Source organism: Oryctolagus cuniculus, chromosome 13 (assembly GCF_051225735.1).
Source record: "Oryctolagus cuniculus isolate XC-2025 breed Fujian yellow rabbit chromosome 13, ASM5122573v1, whole genome shotgun sequence".
Lineage (NCBI taxonomy): Eukaryota > Metazoa > Chordata > Mammalia > Lagomorpha > Leporidae > Oryctolagus > Oryctolagus cuniculus.
In genome coordinates this window covers 24,562,346-24,586,045 of record NC_142879.1, presented here as the reverse complement: position 1 = coordinate 24,586,045, position 23,700 = coordinate 24,562,346, and the positions used below count along the sequence as shown (strand labels likewise).

Genomic DNA, 23,700 nt, shown 5'->3' with positions numbered 1-23,700 from the left:
GCAGATTAAGCCGCTGCATGAGATGCTGGCATCCCATACTGGAGTGCTGGTTTGAGTCCTCGCTGCTCTGCTTCCCATCCAGCTCCCTAATAATACGCATGGGAAAGCAGTGGAAGATGGCCCAAGTGCTTGGGCCCCTGCCAAGTGGGAGATCTTGATGGAGTTCCTAGCTCCTTGCTTTATCCTCCTCCATCCCCAGTGGCTTCAGCCATTTGGGAATGAACTAGTGTGTGGAAGATCTCTTACTATCAAATAAATTAAATAAATCTTTAAAAAAATTATTTGAAAGGCAGAAAGAGACAGAAACAGACAGAGTGATCTTTCATTTGCTGGTTCACTCCTCAAATACCTGCAACAGCAATGGCTGGGCCAGGATGAAGCCAAGAGCTAGAAACTCAAACTGGATTTCCCATATGGGCAACAGGGACCCAACAACTTGAGCCATCACCTGGCCTCCCAGAATGTGCCTAAGCAGGAAGCTAGCAGCAGGATGGAGCTGGGATTCAAACCTGGCCACTCTAAAATAGGATGCAAGCATTTTAAGTAGCACCTTAGAGTGCTAGGCTGAATGCTTGCCCTAGAAGAACACACATATGCTTCATGATGGTTTTTATGATTTAATGGTGAAGTGAGTTATCAAAAGTTTTGGAGACTCTTTGACTCAGTCATTTGAACCTTGCCATATAATACCTTAGTCCGCTTTCTGTTGCTTTATTGGAATATTCTGGACTTAGTAATTTTTTTTTTTTTGACAGGCAGAGTGGACAGTGAGAGAGAGAAACAGAGAGAAAGGTCTTCCTTTTGAAATTGGTTCACCCTCCAATGGCCGCCGCAGCTGGCACACCGCGCTGATCCCATGGCAGGAGCCAGGTACTTATCCTGGTCTCCCATGGGGTGCAGGGCCCAAGCACCTGGGCCATCCTCCACTGCACTCCCGGGCCACAGCAGAGAGCTGGCCTGGAAGAGGGGCAGCCGGGACAGAATCCGGCGCCCCAACTGGGACTAGAACCCGGTGTGCCGGCACCGCAAGGCGGAGGATTAGCCTAGTGAGCCACGGCGCTGGCCCTAGACTTAGTAATTGTTAAAGAAAGGAGATAAATTTGGCTGAGAAGCCCAAGTGCATGGCCCTGGCATCCGGCGAGGGCCTTCTTTTTGCATCATAACATGGTGTAGGCCGTCTTGTGGAGAGACACAGCAAACCAACCAGAGAGAGTTGCTCTTAGACAAAAGCTGCTCCTGCAATGGCCAGGTGTCTGTTAACCCATGAATGGATTCATCCATCCAACAAGGGGAGGGACAGAAGAGGCCTTGTCGCTCCCCCTCTTCGTGGAGGAACAACACAGGACCCTGCGCTGTTCTTTTGTCTGCTCGGCCCTCCCCGGGTTTGCTGCTGGTTCTTCCCGAGTTGGCTACCGTCCCTTCCACCTCCGTGGAAGGGCGGTTCCCCCTGCCGCTTTCCCCACTTCCGCGGGGGAGCGGCACACCGCCGGCTGGCTCTCTCGGGGGCTGCTCAGGTGTTCCTTCAGCTAGATGATCCTGGTGCATGTTGTCTCTCTCCTCCTTTATAGTCCTCTTCCGCCAATCCCAACTCAGCTGCCCACACGCCGAGTACGCTGCTCTCCTCCAATCAGGAGCAGGATCAGCTCCTGGAGGTCATCACTCAAGTTGGCAAGAGGCAGTTGCGTAGAAGCTGTTTTCTCCTCTCCCAGCGCCATATTGTGGGAGAGCAGATGCATAGAATAAGTCTTAATTCCAGTAACTTAGTCTAGTCCGAGTTGCTCCCAGTTGCTCCCCACAGGCCTGGGACTCTGAAGGAGAGGGAATGACAATTTCTTAAAGAGGAAATGCAAGGAGGGGAGAGGCCTAGGCTGTCTTGCCTCCTGGGGGAGCTGTGAGCGCGTAGGGCCTGTAGCTGACCAGCAGGAATGCGTGCTGTGGCGTGGTCAGCAGCCTGCCGGCTCAGGAGCTGTGTCCTTCTGCTCTGCCTCCCTGCTTCTGTGGTGGTTTACAATGGAGACAAACACTGCTGTTGCCTAACAGATTCCAGTTTTGTTTGGAATGGTGGCGTGCCCAGTTGAAAAGCCCATTTCTCAACCTCTCCTGATGGGAAGAGTGGTCAGACAGTGTGGCTCTGGAGCATGAGATGTGAGCTGAAGTCCCTGAATAGGATTTCCCAGGATACTGGTTTTGTGTGTGTGTGTGTGTGTGTGTGTTATATTTTTGTATTTCTTTAAACTTATTCATTTATTTTAAAGGAAGAGAGATAGACCTACAATGTGCCATCTGCTGATTCACGCCCCAAATATCTGCAAAAACTGGAGCTGGGCCAGGCTAGACAGGAGCCAGGAACTGAATCCAGGTCTCCCATGTGGGTGGCAGGGACACAAGTCCTTGGGCAACATCATCTGCTTCCTCCCAGGATGTATATGAGCAGGAAGCTGGAATGAGGAACATAGCTGAGACTCAAACGCAGACACTCTGATATTGAGTGTGGGCATCCCAGTTGTATCCTAGCTGCCGTGCCATATGCCCCCCTCCTGTGTTCTTTGTCGGGAGTCAGCCGATGTATGTCTTTTGCCCTTCATTGTCCTCTTTCTCTTGCCCAAAACCCTGGATGATGTTGAAGACAGAGCAGCTGAGAGCGAGCGCATAGTAACAGGGAGAAGGACAGACGGCTGGGTGGAAGGACAGAACAGGCCCTGGACCCCAAAGGCCCTGGTCCACCTCACCCAGAGATTTTGTTTTAGGAGAAAAAATAAAGTCCGCCTTGATTCAGCAACTGTCTTCCCTTGGTTTTCTTTCTTTGTTTTTTTGTTTTGTTTTGTTTTTTGTTTTTTTAAGATTTATTTTATTTATATGAAAGGTAGAGTTACAGAGAGAGAAAGGGAGAGAGAAAAGAGAGATCTTCCATCCACTGGTTCACCTTCCAAATGGCCAACAGCCAGGGCTGGGCCAGACCGAAGCTAGGAGCTGGAAGCTTCCTCCAGGTGTCCCATGTGGGTTCAGGGGCCCAAGCACTAGGGCCATCCTCCACTGCTTTCCCAGGAGCATTAGCAGGGAGTGGGATGAAAGAGGAGCAGGCGGGACTCAAACCAGCGCCTATTTGGGATGCCAATTCGTCACTCCCATTGGAACACAGACATGAAGGTTGTGGCTGCAGGGGTCTGTGGCATTTTGGTGCTGACTCTCCATGCAGGGTGGGTGCTGATGCCCTTGAGGGAAGTGTGTGGATAGCCTGTGTCTCTGGGAGCCCTGGCTCCCTCTCCTTTCTTGGCAGGGGTAGAAAGATGTCCTGTCACTCTGCTGCTCAACGTGGCCATGCTTGCTGACAGAAAACAAAAGCAAGTTTGACTCAGGTTATCAGAATTTGACTTCGAGTCCTGGAGGAAGGAGAGGCAGTGGACTGGGTCTTTGAGCGGAACAGATTCTGTCACAGAAAATGAAGGTCAGGGCTGCCGGCGCTGTCGGTGGAGCCCCTCATCCCTCGCAGGCCCGTCAGGAGGGGGGCTTGACATTGGTTAATGGGCCCCGAAACACAGCAGCACACGGCCGTGGTGCTGTGCAGCACAGTGGGGGGACTGTGGCTCACAATGCCGCATTTTATTCAGTATAAAGAACTGGAAGGCTCCAAACACCGAGAAAAAGATAAGGAAATCCCAAAGGCTAGTTGCCTGGTATGGATGGTCTAAGCTATGTGCATTTGTTACAGTGTTGCCTTGGACCTCGGAAATATGCAAGGATTCTATGTGGACCCAGAACATAAAAATAAATTGGAAAAAACATAAAGAATACCGGGAGTTTGATAACGAGTGAACGGCTTTGTCCTAACATCGCATTTCTGGAGCTGCCTTCAGGCTTTGCGCATCCCAGGTGTGTGGCAGCTAATTCTGTGTGAGCAGCCTCTTGTGCTTTCTCCAGTAATTAAACTTTATATATTTAATATTTAAGAAAATTTTATTCTCCCTCCTCTACTCCGCTCCCCCCCCCCCCAAAAAAAAAAAAAAGAAATTGGACCATGGAAATGGTCAAATGCTGACCATGAGAAAATCAGGGCTTTTTAAACTTTTCCTCTCTGTCGCCTGGGAGAGCTGGTTAAACATTTATCAGCATGTCTCCAGAAGAGACCAAAGGTTTAGTGTAATATTAACCACAAAGATATTGGTTCACAGCCCTCCCTCTCTCCATAAATTCTAATAAATTCTAAGTGGGCAGGTGCAAGGAAAAGCTGAATTATACTGAACTCAGTTTTCCCAAGAGGGCACTTGAAAATTTTGTGGGAAACAGAATAAAAAGATAAATTTATTTTGGTGTAAAAATTTTGAAATCCATGCATGGGAGGAGGTCTTCAAAAATCTCATGGAAAATGTGTATTACAAAAGAGCTGCATGGATTTCAAAATATTTTTGCATCAAAATAAATTTGTCTTTCGATTCCAAGAGCTTTTGTGTTTCTGTTCCTAAGGAGAACTATTTAAGAGTTGAGACTGGAGGCAAAAACTGATTTTAATTTGACGTTGGCCGTAAATTTCTCCTCGGATCACACTCCCATCTCAGCACTCATCTCCTCTCCTCTAGTCAGCTCTCCCGCCTCTGTCCCGTTGACAATCTGCAGGCCTCTGCTCTTACGAGCCTGGCCTCTCGCCCTGTTTGTGTCACCCTCGGAAGCCTGTGGTTCAGGATCTGGCAGAACAGTTGATCACTTGCATGTGGACACTTCCCAGCCATCTCTGGTTCACCAGCTTGGAGCCAGGCACTTCTGTAGATGCTGGGAGGAGGTGGAACTGAGCAGGCGGAATCCCTGCCCTTGCCGGGCCTGCTCTGAAAGATGACGTTTTCCAACCTGCCTGCCGCAAGCTGCTGCCCACTGCAGATGCTCTTCGTTTGATACTGGCACTCACTCCTCCAGCAAGAGGTGGGGTCTGTGTCCCTTCTCCCGAACATGAGAAGGCTACTGTATGCTTGGTCCTAAGATGTGGTCCAACTTCTGCCTCTTCTGGGCTTTTAGGTCCTGTGCCTTTCAAGCCCGGAGGCCCTGTAAGAAATCTGGTAACCCAGCACCTGCGATTTTCAAAGACCACAAAAAGAGCGAGATACCCGAGGCACGTTAGATGTCCCAGGTCCCAGCTTGGGTCTTCTCAGCTCAGGTACCAGACACGTGCATTGCTATAGCTCCTGACCTTTGCACAACCCAGCTGTGCTGAGTGGCCCAGATAGGAACAGTTCCCGCTGATCCCTGCCCAGGCCGCAGATTCTTGAGTGTTGTCTCACGTTTTAAGCCACTAAGTTTGGGGATGAGTTGTTATGCAGCCATAGTAACTGGAGCAGGGACAGACAATAAACAAGATAAATGAGCAAAAATATAGGTAATGATAGGAGATAAGAAGGGAAATAAAAAAGCAGGGATGGGACATATAACATGCCGGAGCAGGCAGGTGAGGAAGGCCTCATTGAGAAGCATTTCTCAAGGAAAGGGTTAAAGGAAGTGAGACGTCCCAGGCCTAGAGAAGTGGAGCATGCCTGGCCGGTCCCAGAAATAGGTAGGAGACCAACGTGGCTGGAGAGGAGTGGGGAAGAGGGGCCCAAGGGGATGCGTTCTGAGAGTTGAGCAGCCAGATCACGTAGGATTTGTAAATTTCTGTAAGGACTTTGGCCTTTGCAGTGAGTGAGACATAATCATTGTGGGTTTACAAGGAGGTGGGACATGATTCTGTTTTAGTCATGTCACAGTTTTGTATTGGGGCTGCCAGAAGTGAAATTCTGGGCCCAGGGATACGTACTCTTTGACCTGTCTTTGTTGGTAGCTCAAGATTACGAGGAAGTTATTTCCTGAATGTGTTCCCTAGGGCTGCCATCACAAAAAACCACATACAACGTGACTTAAAACAATTGAAGTCTGTTGACTCAGATTTCCATAGGCTTGAAGGCCAAAAATAAGGTGTTGGCAAGGCCATACTCCCTCTGAAGCCTATGAGGAAGAATCTTTTTTCATCTTCCCACCTTGGAGAAGTTTTTTTTTTTTAATTTAAATAAATTTAAAGGATTTCAATTTATTTATATTTATTTGAGGGGCAGAGAGAGAAAGACACACCCAGGTAGCGCTCCCATCTGTGAGTTCACTCTCCCCTGCCTGCAACAGCCAGGGCTGGGCCACGCTGAAACTGAGGGCTGTGAACTCAATCCCCGGCTTCACGTGGCTGTCAGGGGCCCAAATGCTTGAGCCGTCACCTCCCAGGGTGCCCGTTAACAGGAATTGAATGGGGAATACAGCCAAGACTTGAGCCCAGGCACACCAATACAGGACACAGGAGTCCCAGTCAGTGCCTTGACCACAGTCCAGTGCCCAACCCTGGTGGAGATTTTCAGTCCCTGGCTTTCTTTGACCTTCAGCTGTATTGCTGAACTCTCTGTGTCTGTTGTCATGTGATGCTCTCCCTGTGTGTCTTCCCCTCACATGCTGTCTTCTGAGAAGGACACTAGTCATATGGCCCCTTCTAATCCCCTATGACCTCCTCTTAATCTAAGTAACTATATCTGCAACGACCTGTTTCCAAATAGGGTCACATTTTGAGGTGCTGGGGATTAGGACTTCAGCCTGTCTTTCTCTGGGATACAGTTCAACCCATAACACTGCCATTGTAAGAATCACAGCATAGCCTTGGCAGCTCATGTCAGGAGCCTCGGGTGATCACTGACATCATAAATAAGAGTGTCAATTGTTAAATTAACAGCAGGAGTCACTATGAGAATTAACTGTAAAACCTGTTCTCAAACAGTACTTTATACTATGTGTGTGTGGGGGGGGGTGCAAATTGTGGAAATCTTAGAGTTGGTCTTCTGTATATAAAGTTAATTAGAAATGAACCTTAATGAAGAATGGGATGAAAGAGGGAGTAGGAGGTGGGGCAGGAGTAGGGGTAGGAGGGCGGGTATGGGGGGAAGAACTGCTGTATTCCTAAAGCTGTACCTATGAAATTTGTATTCATTAAATGAAAGCTTTCTTCAAAAAATAAAAAAAAAAAGAATCCCAAGTGTCTTCCTCAAAGGGAAGGCAGTCCTAATTTTGCCAGATCTTAGACGAGTAGCTTACGCTAGTTAGCCTCTCCCTTCTGCACACATGCACACACACTTCCCGCCCCATTCCATATGCCTTGCCATTTCTCCCATGTGAGTACATATAAGTCTGCCTGATCCCTTGTTATCATGCCACAGGGATTTCATAATAGTGACCTCCTATGACTTAAGCATTTTCTTAAGGATAAGGCAATAAAATAGTTTTAAATTTTGGGGGGAATCTCCCTTCTGGGAGAGGTTTACTTTATACCACAAATGTGGTGTTTGTTAAAATTTGTATTTTCCTATCAGTTAATTTCTTTGTGGAGAAAGATTACTTTTGTTAGAAGAGATATTGTTTGGGGGCCTGAAGCTAGAGTCAGAATGGACTGTGCGTAACAAATGAGGAGGAAGAGGGAGCCTGGGGGCCAGGAGGAAGAACCGGTCATCTTGCCCACTCCATTCCAGGTTGCCTTCCTCCTGATCTAAGTAAGGGTATGGTATCTGCAGTGACCTATTTCCAAATAAGGCTCTTTTGAGTTAAGTGATTCAGACTGAATGAATGTAAACCCCATCTTCCTTCTCTCCTCTGAAGTATTGGGGAGACACTCCATTGCTCACTGATACTTTGTTCGTTTTTGAGTGCTTATAGACTGAATATTTATTTGTTAATGAAATTCATATGCAAAAGCAGAGCTCCTTTACATGATCCCACTCACAAGAAAGGGAGACCAAAAATGCAGACTGGATGTCAAAGAGGAACAAAGTAGATGTCGTACAGCGCAGAGTTTCTGCCATACGTAGCCAATGTCTGTCTTCATGTGGAGACCCTACTACCTGCTAAGGTATAGCTTCCAGAAAAAAGTGTTTTTTTCACATTAATTTCTTCTCTGTGTAATTTTGCCAATGTTTGTGGAAGTGTGCCTTATAATAAAGTTTTTTTTTTTTTACTTCCATTACATTCATAATTTTTCTCGGTGTGAGTTTTCTGATACACAGGCTCACTGATACTTTGAGTGAGAGTGCGATTACTTGTTTTGTGGGTCAGTGTAGGTGAGATGTGCGTGATACATCTCTGGGTCTCACACAGGTGAAAGTGGACATCCTTGTACGTATATTTTTTAAGTTTCTGATCAAGGAAGCCAGGAAGACTGGGTCCTCTTAAGTGGAACTTGTCCAGTGACAATGGCCATTGGACTGCTGGTACTCCTGATGCTGGTGCTGCTTGAAGCCCTGCCACTCCTGAGAGCTGAGGACCAGGGGAGTGAGGTTGCAACTGAAGGAGCGCTCTCAAGCGGGCTTCTCGGGAAGGCTGGTAATATCCTGGCTCCCTGAAGGGATCACTGAAACAACCTGCTAATGATGCAAACACGAGTTCACTGCTAACCCAGGTCTGAGCAGGTACGACCTAGATGGACTCACAGCAGCCTCTCAGGGTCGGGAGGGCAGTGTGCGCTATCGGAGTCTAGTTTAAGGTGGGGCCTCCATGTGGTGACTGGATTAGAATTGGGTAAGGACCATTTGGGGTTGGCAAGCACAGTGAAGTCAGAATTTCGAAGTGAGGGTTCAAAATTCCGTCTTCAAAAGTAATAGTTACTTGATGCTATCTATCAAGCATTTTAAAATGGCTTTGCAACATTTATCTTCCCAGGCAATAGTTTCCTGGAATAGTAAAATTATGCTGATAAAGATGGTGGAATTTTAATGTTGTGTTAGTGTTAGTGAAGATAATAACTTATGTGGGTGTAAACAGTTTCAGTTCTCAGACCTACTTTTTAAGATCTTTCACTTTGGATTCTCCAGAAAGCCTCATTTAGAAAGAGGTTTGATCTCTTCCCAGGCAAATTCTAACTCAGCTTTCATATCATCTCTACCCTTTGGTAAAGGAGTTACTGGACCCCCCTCCCCTCACTGTGAAGAGGGGGAGGGTTGAGTTCATTTCTACAAGAGACGGAGGGGAGTTAATCTGATTGGTCAGACGCTGAGACATGTTTTAGACCACATCTTACTGTTGCACAAGAGTGTGTGCATGTGTATTAATGTGCTACCTAGTTAAAAACAAACTTCAGGGCTTTGGTTTATTCCCTTGCATGTAGGTGCACTTAGGTCTCTCCCATTCCCTTGCACTGGGCATAGTGTGGGAAGTCCAGCATTTACATCCTCAGATCTAGCTCCTTGACCGCATGGCTGCTGAGCCTAGCAGAATCCAGTCTGTTCTGCTGCCCGTTTGGATTTAGAGGTGAGAGAAGGAAACGTTTTCCATGCTTCCATGGTCCCATGTCGCTTACCATAGAAACCATTATTCAGGGGCACTGGGCTCCTGCTGGATACACTCTATCCATTCCTGCAGGACACCATCCAACACCCTCCATCCTTTTCCACCTACTTTGTGCACAGGGAAGCTGACCTGTGTGATCTCTACCAATCCACTCCCTTGCCTGACTGTTCAGCTAATGAGAAGTACCAGTCAGAGATCAGCGGGAAGGAAATGAGTGGGATTGGGGTGTTTATTTCCCAGATAACTCCTTCAAGTTCCATGATGTGCTGGCTGCATTCCTTATCCAAATGTCAAAGCTTCTGTCACATGCCACCCTCCAAATGGATATCTCTATCCAGGGTTTCTTGTAACAGTTCTTTCCTTTTGACCCTCTAGACCTTGGGGTAGGACTAGCTGCAATGAACCCTGAAATATTGCACTAATCCTTATGATTTCTCTATGCCCTGCTCACACTATTATAAATGGGCCTCTTGTTTATTAAGCTCTATTAAAATTACTCAGTACGAGGGCCATCTCTTACCTGGCCATTGTGGAGCTTTGCTGAGTTGTTAAGATAGTTGATATTTTGTTTCTTATTTGGTTGTAGTCAGGCGATGTCTAGCAAGTATTTGATAAATTTTGTTGAATGAATGACTAAACAAGTGAGTGGTAGCACTTGAACTCCAATCCCTCCCCTCCCAGCTTCCGATATACAGCTGAGCGTTCACATGTAAAGTATATGTGGTTGATGAATTCTGAGAGCAATAAACAGACATAGGTTCTGTGACTCAAACCTTAAGGACTTAACACTTCTCTGGGTTTGCCCAAGTGGTTTGTGCCCAGGTGTCTTCCTTTACAGGGAAGCAATGTTCAGTAATATACTGAGTATTTGAAATACACAGTCGTGATGAAGATAAGCTGTCCACCAAATGAGGAGCAGTGTGATTTCTTCATCTCAAGAACAGAAAGAAAGTTCAGACTAGAAAATAAGACTTGAACATCAAAAAATTTCATTTGTAAAATTTATGATTTTGAAAGGTTCATACTGAATGAACTCAAATTATAGCTACCAGTTCTGAATGTGTAAAGTTTATGTGACCTTTATTGTAATTAATATTGTACTAAGCATCATCATATTATATATATATAAGAGGTAAATTTGATGTTACTATTTTGTAATGATGCCTATGGTTACTGTCGGTTTCACACCTGCAGGCTGCAGTGTTTCATAGCATTGATTGTAATTACATTTCCACTGCGCAAGTGTTAGAGGGACTCATTTCAGTTGTGAGATGTGACCAGTGAACCGCATGTCTCTGGGGGACACCCTAGTTAACCCTCGGTGAAGATGCTTCCACGGGTAGAGCTCACATAAATATTGGGCAGAACAGTCTCAAGATCCCTCACCATGCCCAACCCTAAGGGAGTTCCTAGTTGTTTACTAATTTGCTTATATCAAATTTCCTTAAATGGAGAAATTCTATGAGCCTCTTCCCTGGGTTTCCCAGCAGGAGAGGGGTCCACTGTAAGTTGCCGTAATACACTTCGTCTTGGCGGAGAGCTCCCCCTTTGATGATCTCCAGGGCACATTCCTCCTTCGGAGCTGCCTTCATATCGATTTTACCAGAAACTTCCTTCATGGCCGTGTCTGTAGAAGGACAAGGGAAGAGTGATGTTGTGCAAGACTAGTGGAGGTACATGACGGGAGACCTGTAGACACCAGCAGTTGTTGGCCAGTGCTTACCCTGTAAGCCTCACAGACCCTAGAATGAATACCTGGACACTGGGTAGGTTTACAGCCTGCTGAGCAAACACAGGTCTTAGTGTTAATAGGGGCCCTGACTACCTGTATGGAGGTTTGTGGAGGTAATTAGAAGTGATTAGTTGAGGGACCTGTACTGTGGTGTAGTAGGCTAAGCCTCTGCCTGTGGCACCTGCACCCATCCCATATGGGCACGGGTTTGTGTCCCGGCTGCTCCTCTTCTGACCCAGCTCTCTGCTATGGCCTGGGAAAGCAGCAGACGATGGCCCAGGTCCTTGGGCCCCTGCACCCGAGTGAGCGACCCTCGAGAAGCTCTTGGCTCCTGGCTTCGGATCAGCCCAGCTCCAGCTGTTGTGGCCATTTGGGGAGTGAACCAGTGGATGGAAGACCTTTCTCTCTGTCTCTCCCTCTGTCTGTGACTCTGCCTCTCAAATAAATAATAAATAAATAAATCTTTAAAAAACTTTTTTTTTTAAAAAGAAGGGATTATTTGGAAGATCCAAATCATGCTCTTCTCTTGGGTATTTTGGTTTGAATGAAAGAGTAAAGTGGGTGGGGGGAGGGGGACAAAATAAGGACATGAGTCACCTGATGACCCCATACCTGATGAGACCTTTCCGTGTGCAGAAGCCGAGTGCTGTTTGCTAATGACTTACCCGAAAGGGGGAGAGGGAGACAAGAACCCAGGATTTTGCTCCTTTGTCACCAATGAGAAAGCTAATTTTTCCTTCTCTCTCCTTCCACGTTTTCATAGCCTTCTTGAGGAGATTCTCTTGTCTCTATACTTGATTGTTCTATTGTCTCTTGTTCTGTAACTATTACTCAATTACTTAAAAAGTTGTTTATTTAAGAGGGGAGAGAGAGAGAACACACTCCCAACCACTGGTTCACTCCCCAAATGCCTGCAACAACTGGGGGCCGAAGGCAGGAGCTAGGAACTCAGTGCAGACCGCCCATGGACATCAAGAATACAATTGCTTGAACCGTCAGTTCTGCATCCCAGAGTCCACATTAGCAGGAGGCAGGAATCTGGAGCTGGAGAAGGGTATACAACCCAGGTATTCTGATACGGGGTACAGCCGTCCTAACAGGCACCTTAACTGCTAGACCAAATGCTTGCCTTTCAATGATTTTTTAAATAAAAATTTCTTATAGTACCTGCCCCATGTTTTAGATGAACTTTTGTCTAGACTTACAGAGAGTTGTGAAAACTGTACAAAGTACACCTTGTATATTTAACCCTGTTTCCTGTTATTTATGATTGTCACATCATAAATAACCATTGTGCAATGGATGAAGAAGAGATACAGTAGAATGGATACAATCTTATTAAAGACCCTGTTTTTTTCCAGTCATTTCCTTTTATCTTCTAGATTCTGTCCATGATTGCACCTAGCACTAATTTTTTATTTTTCCTCCAATCTGTTACAGTTCTTTATTCTTTTCTTTTTTCTTATGGCCTTGACACTTTTGTAGAATATTGATCAATTGTCTTGTGACTGTTCCTCAATTTAGGTTTGTCCCTTTCCTCTTATGATAAGGTTATGTGCTTTTGGAAAGAATATCACAAAAATCATGTTGTGTTCTTCTCAGTGTATCATATCAAAGAATTCGTGATATCAGCATGTCTTATTACTGGTAACGTTATTAAGAAAAACAAATTTATATTCTTAAGGCTCATATGGAAAAATAATGACCATAAAGACATAGGTGCTCAGAGAAGGGTCAGGTGATGGGTGTGGTGTCACTCAGCCAAGCTGGTGGTCAGAGTTGGGAAGCAGATTCAGAGAGTGGTGAGAGGCTCCACTAGCGATGGATGTGCTTCATTCAATGACAGGGTATTTTCTGTCTCTGATCCTTAGTGCACTATACATGAGTCAAGGAGTCCAGCACTCCCTTTACCCACCACGGTGAGGCAGACAGTCCATCCACAGGTCATTTATTTCAATGTGCTAGCCTTACCTGTGTCTATGAGGCCAAGGACACAGAGAGTGATTGACACATTGACGTTGGTGAGCCAGTGTTCCTTCCTGATAGCGGAGAAAAAGCCATCCAGAGCAAACTTGCTTGCAGAATAGGGAGCAATCAAGGGATGAGCTATTTTCCCTAAACAGTAAAGAAATAGGTTAACAAGGTGATCCATTTCAGCTTCCACCCTACAGCAGACTTCATAACCCCTTTAGGGTTTTCTTACCCTTTGAATCTTGGTTTTTTACTATCCCTTATAGAAATCATCCTTCTGTGTTGGACTTGTGAAAGGACAATCATTAAGACACCGAAGGCTTGTGGTGTGGGGTGGGTTGCAGGGCAATCTTCACTGAAGAGGGCTTGTTTAGATTTTTAGTAAGGGTGGTAAGTAAGCTGGACAGTAGAACCATGCAGTCCCACAGCTGCAAGCTCTTCTGCCTGTGACCCAAGGAAGCCAGGGATTCAAGGGTTTGATGAGAGCTCTGTGCTCAGTCTGCTCATTGATCATGGAGAGAGTATGCGTACACAAAGGCGATAAACCATCTTATCATCGGGAATTTGTACCCAGAATCCCTGCCACCCCCCTTTAAAATGTTCATCAGCCTGATTAATTTCCACACTTTTTTTTAAAGGATATGTGACATACATCTTAAAAGATAACCTATTCTTTATACCCATTCCAAGAAGAGGAAGTAGAAGTAGACTGAGACTACAATCTTTGTTGACCCCAGCTATAAAAGCACTTAAAAACTGTTGTCCGCTAATTCTAGAATCTGGGTCATTTTAGGATTCAGTTGTATTGTATCTGGCCATATTGTGAATGCCAAATTGTAGAGTATATGGATTCTATCCTATCCTTCCAAAGAATGTGTGTGTGTGTGTGTGTGTGTGTGTGTATTTTAAGTGATTAGCTAACAGGTGAAATTCTGTATTTCTTGCAGTAGGTACCAGCTTAAATCACTGTGCAATTATCTGAATCCTAATGTAGCTGCATGGTCTCTGCAATGCCCATGTGTAGCTCAAGGGACAACCAGAGATTTGGGCAGAAATTATATATAGATTTCTATGCTTCCCCACTGTGGCTCTCTCCTTTCCAGCATCTTTCTCTCATCCCCTTATTTTCCCCTGTATAGTAACCCCATCCACTTCCTTCTAGATCTTCAAGCTAGTAATATGGCAATTTTTTTATCCCAGATTGAGCACTGATTAGGGCTGCCCTCAGGCATAAAACTATAAAATTGGAGAGCTTGACTAGTTCATCCTTTTCCAAGTGTCAACAGCCATCCAGTTTCTCTTTGTCTTGGTGTATTCTCCACACCACCTTTCAATGGTCACCTCTTTCAATGGTTGTTCCCTGTGTTTTGTCAGAAGTTTATAGTTGTTATCTGCCTTTCAGATACCGGGATTGGAACCTCTGTGTTTCTACGTGTGATGTATTTGTGTGCCAAATCGATGAACAAAGGATGACTTCTCCTGTTCAATAAAGATGTTAGGAAAATTGGTGGACTAATGGGAAAAATGAAGTTAGCTCCTTGTTTTATATCCTATATCAAAGAAACTCTAGATGGAAAATTCTGACAGTGTTGTTTACCCCACATCCATTTCTCCCTCATTTGTGATAGAATCTGTTTGTATTTAGGACATCAATGGGCTCAGGTAAAAATTCTCATCTGCCCTAGAGTCCCTTGCTCTAGTGGCCTTGAGATAGAATTCTGGTTGATGAGAAACCTAATAGAGGAGATTTCCAGGAAAGATTGATTTCTGGATGGGTAAATGGATTCAGGTGATAAGCAGCTTTCACATTTTGGCCTTCTGCTTTCTTCCTAAATAAATGGCACGTGAGTTGCCTGTAACTGTTGCAGTCATTTTCTGAGCCTCAGAAAAAGTGAAATATCAAGGACAGGGACACAGGAATATGGAGCAAACTGGGATTCATGATACTGTAAGTTGACCAAACCACTCCTGAACTTGTGATCTGAGGAGAGGGAACCTCTATTTGTTAAGCCACTGTAGGCGGGGTTTTGTTACATGTGCAACAGAATGCAATTTCTGACTGACATAAAATTAATTCAGTTAGGAGTGGCCATTTGGCCGAGTGGTTATGATGCTGCTTTGGTACTTGCATCTCATGTCAGAGTGTCTGGGTTCAGTTCGCAGCTGTGCTGTCAATTTCCAGCTTTCTGCAAATGCACACCCTGGGAGGCAGCAGGTGATCTGTTTAATCCTATTCTTCTTACTCATTTTTGATACAGAACTCAGCTTGTGGCACATTTTGGATGCATGAGACTTAAGGAGAATTTTGTTGGAGCTTCTTTGTTTTTTCTGGGCAAGTTCTTTGTTTTTCTGGGCAAGTTTCTTTTTTTTTTTTTTTTTTTTTTTGACAGGCAGAGTGGACAGTGAGAGAGAGAGAGACAGAGAGAAAGGTCTTCCTTTGCCGTTGGTTCACCCTCCAATGGCCGCCGCTGCAGCCGGCGCACCGCGCTGATCCTGGCAGGAGCCAGGAGCCAGGTGCTTTTCCTGGTCTCCCATGGGGTGCAGGGCCCAAGCACCTGGGCCATCCTCCACTGCACTCCCTGGCCATAGCAGAGAGCTGGCCTGGAAGAGGGGCAACCGGGACAGAATCCGGCGCCCCAACCGGGACTAGAACCCGGTGTGCCGGCGCCGCAAGGTGGAGGATTAGCCTATTGAGCCACGGCGCCGGCTCTGGGCAAGTTTCTGAGAGTGACATCCTCTTTCTCTCTTATGGACGGGTGTGTGTGCATGGCTATGAGAGCTGGCATTGCTACAGCTATCTCACTGTTAGCCTGAGGATGAAAACACATATGGACAAGAACAGGGGCTAGAGAATCATGGGGACATGCAGTGGGAGCCAAGTCAACTGTGAAACCACCCTACATCTGAACTTCAGTTATGTCAATAATTTTCTTTACTTTTTATACAAAAAAATAGGTCCAAATCAATTCTAGGAACAGCGTAGTAGTTAAAAGTATGAGCTCAAGAGTTAGATGACCCAACTAGGTATGCCATTTCTTAGCTGTAATATGTAGATAATAACTTTACCAAGCTAACACTGTGGGGAGCAACTCGGACTAAACTGTTACTCGAATTAAGACTTATTCTATGCATCTACTCTCCCACAATATGGCGCCGGGAGAGGAGGAACCAGCTTCTACACAGCTGCCTCCAGTTCAACCAATAAACAGCAGGACCTGCTCCTGATTGGAGGAGAGCAGCGTACTCGGCGTGTGGGCAGCCGAGTTGGGATTGGTGGAAGAGGACTATAAAGGAGGAGAGAGACAACATGCACCGGGAACACCTGAGCAGCCCCCGAGAGAACCGGCTGGCGGTGTGCCGCTCCCCCGCGGAAGTGGGGAAAAGTGGCAGGGGGAACCGCCCTTCCACGGAGGTGGAAGGGTCGGTAGCCAACCCGGGAAGAACCAGCAGCAAACCCGGGGAGGGCTGAGCAGACAAAAGAACAGCGCAGGGTCCTGTGTCGTTCCTCCACGAAGAGGGGGAGCGACAAACACAATCCATGTGACATGTGTAGCACAAACTCCAACGCAGAAAAAGTGTTCAGAAAATACAGTTATCATTAGTATTAGTAATGATAAAGATATCAACGTGGCATTTAATGTGTTTGTCCAGGTGGCAATGAAGATGCAGAAGCAAGAGACTATGTTAAGCCATAGACTGGTTCCTGTAGCAGTGATTTTTTTGTGCAACTCACGGAGCACAATGCGTCCTATTTCCTATCCTTAATTTTCCTTAAATTATGCTCAAGGCACAAAGGAGAAGTCTTAAGTGGTCTTGCAGGAGAAAAGCAGAGAAAGGTGAGAGAAGAGAGAACAGGAAAGAGTAAGTAGAGGGAGAGAGTCATTGAAGGAGCCAGGCATGGCAAAAGACTTCCTGAAAAGGTCACAATGTAGATGCATAGTTTAACAACTTGAAAAACAGTGAAAAACAATACTGAATGGACTAGACAAAGACACCGCAAAATTTTTAGCCTTTAGTATGAAGATTGTACTTGAGGCACACACCATTACACAATTATCTGTGGCTACAACTGTCACCGACATTTATCATGACTGTATTTCGTCTTTCAGATTTCATGACTTACCATTGACCTTACACGTTTAGATTAGTACTTCTCAAATTCAGTGTTCTTGAGGACCATGCATGGATCAGCCTGTTAAACTGAAGATTTAAGCCCATTCCGCACATTTGCATCCCACCAAGGTTTTTCTAGCTTTTGCTCTGGCATAGACTACAGTATCAAAGAGCTCAGCAGGAAAGAGTGACTTTAGCCATAAGTGGTATTTATAGTGGGTATTGAGGGTTGGTTTGGGGCAGGTGAAGTGTGGTTGCTGAAGCCTGTTCAACCTCATCTAGGAACCCCTGAAGAAATGGGACAGGAAGGCCTTTGGAAGGGAAGTCCCACAGTGACAGCTGCAGGAGGCGTGGAGGAATTATCAGTTTTGAAGTCGCTTTATTATTTTTTTTATTTGACAGGTAGAGTTATAGACAGTGAGAGAGACAGAGAGAAAAGTCTTCCTTCTCTTGGTTCACTCCCCAAATGGCCGCTACAGACGGTGCTGCGCTGATCTGAAGCCAGGAGCCAGGTGCTTCCTCCTGGTCTCCCACGCGGGTGCAGGGGCCCAAGCACTGGGGCCATCCTCCACTGCCTTCCCAGGCTACAGCAGAGAGCTGGACTGGAAGAGAAGCAACCAGGACTAGAACCCGGCGCCCATATGGGATGCCGATGCTGCAGGCAGAAGATTAACCAAGTGAGCCATGGCGCCGGCCCCCGCCCCGCCCTTTTTTAAAATTTTATTTATTTGACAGGTAGAATTATGGACTGTGTGTGTGTGTGAGAGAGAGAGAGAGAGAGAAAGGTGAAATTTCTTTAAAGACCAAACTTAGGATGACATGGGAAAACATGGCTCCCCCAGGGTTATTTCCAGTCCTGCCCCACATGACAACCTGAAGTAGTGAGTGTATGCCCCTGTGTTCCCAGGACTCCAGAGAAAATACCATCCGCAACTCCTGCCAAGTCACAGGAAAAACTACGAGTGTCCCAGATGGGCCTCCAAAATCCAGGAAGGCACCCAGCAGAATAGTCAGATTGGATCCCCAAAGGATTAGGCAGCATCAGTGAGCTCTGAACACTTGCCAGGACTAGAGGAGGCCCATCCATAACAGCTGAGTTCCTGCCAAAATAAGACCTTTCCTACTCTTGCCTTTTCTTCCCTCTATTCTCCCCTTTCTATAACCCAAGAGAGGCTGGAGAGAAAATGAGTGGGGTGGGGGAGGAAAGGCCAAAAGTGCGCCCTTTCCTACCCCAAGTTTCCTAACAGTAGGTTCCAGCTTGACACAGGGAGAAGTTTGTGTTCAAGTAAAATGACTAGGCATTTTACCTACTAAAGTGAAACTGCTCTTGAGACTGGCATCCATCCGAGGACCTTTTATTGTCCTAGAGTGACCTGAAAAGTGTTGCTGCCTGCCCTAGATCACATTCAGGTTCAGGGAGAGCTGCCCATAGAACAGGTTTGAACAGGCAGGTTTGATCTTCCCTACAAGATCCATGTGTTCACCTGTCGGTGGAAAAACTGTGCCAGAGTCTGAAGTTCATTAAATAAAATCAGTAAGTAAATAAATGTGCTGTTTTAAAACACACAAGACTGTTCTGAAAATGAAGGGATTAGAAGGCTAAATGCTTTTGCCCAAGGTTAAGTTTTGGTGTGTGTCGGGGGAGAAAAAGCCGTCACTGCAGAATAAACAAGTGGCCGCTAGATTGTTCTTCTGGGGAGTTGCAGACCACAACGGAATAGAGCTATGGGGACCATACTTTCTGAAGCAAAACATGGGACATGGCGTCTGACAAGTATGAGCGCAGACATGGTGCTAAATGGGACAGAATGTTTGCAATTAGCTCTGTCCCAGAAATGCTGGGACTTAGCCACTGTAGAAACGGCAAGAGCCAGAGAGCTGGCAGAGAAGCCACGCTCTGAGGCTTGTTAGCTGTGCAGAAGAGGTCAAAGGGAGGCCTGGGTGCTTTTGTTCATCCTCTCCCCACCCTCCATCTTCAGCTGCCTTGCTGAGATTTTGAAATGATTTCCATTTCAAAGGCGGATGTTAAACTAGTCTAATTGAATGTTCAGAAGAAAGTGCGCAGGATTGAAAGGCTTCGTTCCTGCTGCCTTCAGACTTACAGAGCAACCCCACCCGGCAAACAGGCCACATCCTCTACTGAGCTAGCCCTAATTTGAGGCTCACCAGGCCCAAGGCTGGAAACTCATCCTGGATCCTGACCTCCCCCTTTCCCGCAGTGTTCCTAAGTGTTTCCTCAGCTGGGACCCTCGTAGTCTCAACTCTACAACTGTTGGGGTTGGGTCTGGTTCTGAAGATACCTCTACCTCCTCCAGGCCCTGGAAGACCTAAGGTATCATCATAAATACCGAGACAACCCACAACCCAGTGATGCTTATTAAAGCAATGGGGATAAATGGAATTGTTAAGGGAGAATTTGTTAGAGGATTTAGGATGGAAGAATCCAGAGGAAACCAACAATGAAAGTTGGGGAGATGACGAGCGACTGAAAAACCTGCGTAAGGTCAGACAGCTGAAAAAACCCAGGGGAGTGTTTTGACTGAAGAAAGGAGAGACCGTGGTGTTGAAATAATCCAAAATGCTGAAGAGAGAAGTAAGATAAAACCTGTTACTAAATTTCTCAAGGGGACTTTGGCTAGAACATTTCTGTGCAGTGTCTGTGTAAGAGGATATAAAGTGTGGTTCCTCTTATTGTCTTAGGGTATCAGCACATCTAGGCAAATGTAAAAGAAAAGATGTGAAGAACCACTGCAGCTGAAGAGTGGGCCCAAACCAGTTCTACCAGCACTGCCGCATCCGTGCTGGGAGAGGGGAGAGCCCGCCACGGCTCAGGGGAAGCAGGTGCATCCTCCTCATCTTAAGCCACCCAAGAGGGGCTTCAAGAGCACCATTTGGAGAACTTTCCAAGTGTCCCTGGGAATTTGGGTGCTGGGATTTGCCTCACATCTGAAATTCTACAGGCAAGAGGCTGGACTGAAACTGCCCTCGCCTGAGAACAAAGCTGAGTGCATGGAGAGATCAACTATATCCATCAATTGCAGTCTTCTTGGAGATCAAATGTTGATCCTGTGGAAGACATCTGGTCAAGAGTAACCTCTCCAGGCACGAGGGGTAGACTGGGCTGCAAGGGTTGGACTGATAGAAGCCCTGGAGCTGAGGAGGAGCTGAACTGAAATAATGGGCTATTAGAGGCATTGCTGTCACCAGGAGAACAGGATCCTGCAGGGGATCTCTGATGAACCCATGAAAAAGCTTTCACCCCACCCCAATCCCCTGTTCATATCTCTTCCAAGTCTCTAGACTCTAGGATGGGGATTCTTTTTCCCTTTGGAAATAATTTCCAACTTACAGAAAAGTTGCAATATGAGTAAATAGTCCTTTTTTTTTTTTTGAGCACTTTGAGGATAATTGCTATAATTGAGGTCATTGCTGATCTCATGTCCCATGCACCCTGTACTCATCAGCTTTTTGTCACTATAACGAAATACCTGTGGCAGTTAACATTGTAAACAGAAAAGGTTTGGTTTTGGCTCCAAGTTCCAGAGGTTCACACCCTAAGATTGGGCAGCCCCATTGGTTGGATATTTAACGAGGGATTCTTGCTTCGAGAATCCTGAGGGGGCACAAAGCATCACAGGGCAAGAGGAAGCACACTCATCTTTGTGGTCTCTTATAAAGCCACCAGGATTTAATCATGGGGACTCCCTAACTGCTAAACCTAATCCAATGGTCTCCCAAGGGCTCCACCTCCAAACCTGAAAATTGGATTAAGTTTCTATCCTCTTAGTACCAGTGACTTAATACTGTGCAGACCAAGTCTTTAATACAAGGACTTTTAAGGGACATTCAACATCCAAACTAATACACAAACCATAGCACCTCCAAATGCTGTAATTTTCATTTTTTCCGGGACACTTTTCTATATAGCCAGAGTACAACCATCAATACAAGGGAAGTAACTAATGAGTTTACTAGGGCTGCCTTAACAAATTACGGCAAGCTGGATTGCCTAAGACAACAGAGATCTAATCTCTCACAGTTCCAGAGACCAGAAGCCTGAAATCAAGGCTAGGACAAGCTCCATCCAAAGTCTCTGGAGAGAATCCTTTCCTCTGTCAGCACTCCTTGTGGCTCCAACACCCCAATCTCCTCCTCTGTTTCCACCCAGCCTTCACCCCTCTCCCTCTGTCTGTGTCAGCCCTTCTCTTATAAGGATATCGGTTTGGATTCGGAGTACCTTAGAAATCCAGGATGTGCTCCTCTCATATCTTTAACTTCATTACACCTGCAAAGATTCTTTTTCCACAGTCAGGATCACGTTCACCATTCAGGGAGTTAGGATGTAGATATATCTTTTGTGGGGGGGGCACCATTCACCCTACTACAGTAACACTAATATATCCATTTCATCTAATTCACAAACCCATTGAAATTTGGACACATGTCCCACTGATCTTTATAGCAAAAGGAGCCAGTTAAGGATCACATTGCATTTAGCTGGCATGGCTTTTGGGTCCTCTTCAACTTGGAATGAATTTCCCAATATTTCTGTGACTTTCATGACCTCGACCCTGTTGAAGAGTACAGCCTGAAATTATGCAAAGCTGATACTCTGGGGCTGGCTCATACTGGATCATGAGAACTAATTTTTAAATATTCATGAATTTTGCAAACAAGTTGATGTCATGTGGATGTGGCCACTGTGGGAGCATTTCCACTATGGAAATGGTGCAATGTCGCTCCCCGTCTTCATGGAGGAACGACACAGGACCCTGCGCTGTTCTTTCGTCTGCTCGGCCCTCCCCGGGTTTGCTGCTGGTTCTTCCCGGGTTGGCTACCGACCCTTCCACCTCCGTGGAAGGGCGGTTCCCCCTGGCCACTTTTCCCCACTTCCGCGGGGGAGCGGCACACCGCCGGCCGGCTCTCTCGGGGGCTGCACAGGTGTTCCCTCAGATGTTCCCCTTAGATGTTCCTGGTGCATGTTGTCTCTCTCCTCCTTTATAGTCCTCTTCCGCCAATCCCAACTTGGCTGCCCACACGCCGAGTACGCTGCTCTCCTCCAATCAGGAGCAGGATCAGCTCCTGGAGGTCATCACTCAAGTTGGCAAGAGGCAGCTGCGTAGAAGCTGTTTTCTCCTCTCCCAGCGCCATATTGTGGGAGAGCAGATGCATAGAATAAGTCTTAATTCCAGTAACTCAGTCCAGTCCGAGTTGCTCCCCACAGTGCAATTCAGGTTTTTTATTTGCTTTTTCTGGAGAGCTGGTTATTAAACATTTACCAGCACACCATGAAGAATGTCCTTCAATTTAGATTTGTCTCATATTTCCTGGTGATTCTGGTGAGACTCTGTGTTTTTGGCAAGATAATAGAAGTAATTGACTCCTTCACATTGTTGTATCTGATCTCAATTTACACCATTACTGATGATGAACCTTAATCATCTGATGTAGGTGGTATCAGGTTTCTTCACTGTAAAAATCATTCATTTTTTCCCTTGTGATCGAATGTTTTGTAGCGTGGTCCTTCCTTCTTCTTCTTCTTCTTTTTTTTTGTCAGGCAGAGTTAGACAGTGAGAGAGAGAGAGAGAGAGAGAGAGACAGAGAAAGGTCTTCCTTCCGTTGGTACACCCCTGAAATGGCTGCTACGGCCTGCGCACTGCGCTGATCCAAAGCCAGGAGCCAGGTGCTTCCTCCTGGTCTCCCATGTGGGTGCAGGGCCCAAGCACTTGGGCCATCCTCCACTGCCTTCCCGGGCCAAAGCAGAGAGCTGGACTGGAAGAGGAGCAACCGGGACAGAATCTGCGCCCCAACCAGGACTAGAACTCAGGGTGCCGGCGCCGCAGGCGGAGGATTAACCTAGTGAGCTTATACCTTTCCTGCCACTGCCCTGGGATCAACAGTTTCTGCAAGAAGCATTTGTTCCTTCTGATAAAGAATGATATTTAGAAAATAGGATGTGGTGCCAAGTGTGCTCCTAGTTCCTCTCAGTGGACAGAGGGAATATATGCATGTATATGTAGATTTGTGCATGTATTTCTGTATCTATCCGTGTGTATTAAAAACTATTAGCTCATATCCACACCCCCAATTCCAATCCAGAGCCACAGGGTTCATGGTAATTTTCTTCTGTGAGAAATTGGCTTCCGTTACTCTCAGCTTATATTATGTAACTGAATCACACCTCCTGTACATGGTCATTCCTCCTTTGCCTTTCTTTGCACCCCCCTCTAAGCCTATCTGGGCCCTGACGCTCAGTGCCAGGCCATGTGCATGCCCTCGTCATGCCGCAGTGCACCCCCTTGCAGATGACCTCATCGCTTCCTCGTCTGACACTCCGTGCCGGGTGCTGCACAGACACCCTCTTGGACCCATTTTGGCCCTGACACTTTGCTCCAGGCTACCACTGCTGCCTCTTATGAGGGTGCTCTTCTCATCTCACTCAGCCTCTGATATCCCAAGGCTGGCTTCTGCTCTTGCTCCATGAGACCAACCTGCCCTATCTTGCTCAAGAAGAATGACCAATGTTGCCCCCCACCCCCTCCTCCACGAAGATGCCC

General features: G+C 46.3%; 1 protein-coding gene across 4 annotated transcripts in view; it reads right to left on the bottom strand.

Moving 5' to 3' along the window:
* Positions 1-10,314: 10,314 nt before the first annotated feature.
* HSD11B1 (hydroxysteroid 11-beta dehydrogenase 1) overlaps positions 10,315-23,700 on the bottom strand; it is a 49,062-nt gene continuing 35,676 nt past the window's right edge. For all 4 annotated transcript variants that reach the window (XM_070055241.2, XM_070055242.2, XM_089312126.1 and 1 more), the window contains exons 6-7: positions 13,031-13,174; positions 10,315-10,954 (exon numbers count right to left, since the gene is read on the bottom strand). In XM_070055241.2, coding sequence (XP_069911342.1) covers positions 10,737-10,954; positions 13,031-13,174 — 362 coding nt within the window. In that variant the 3' untranslated portion in view covers positions 10,315-10,736. The remainder of the gene's footprint in view (positions 10,955-13,030; positions 13,175-23,700) is intronic.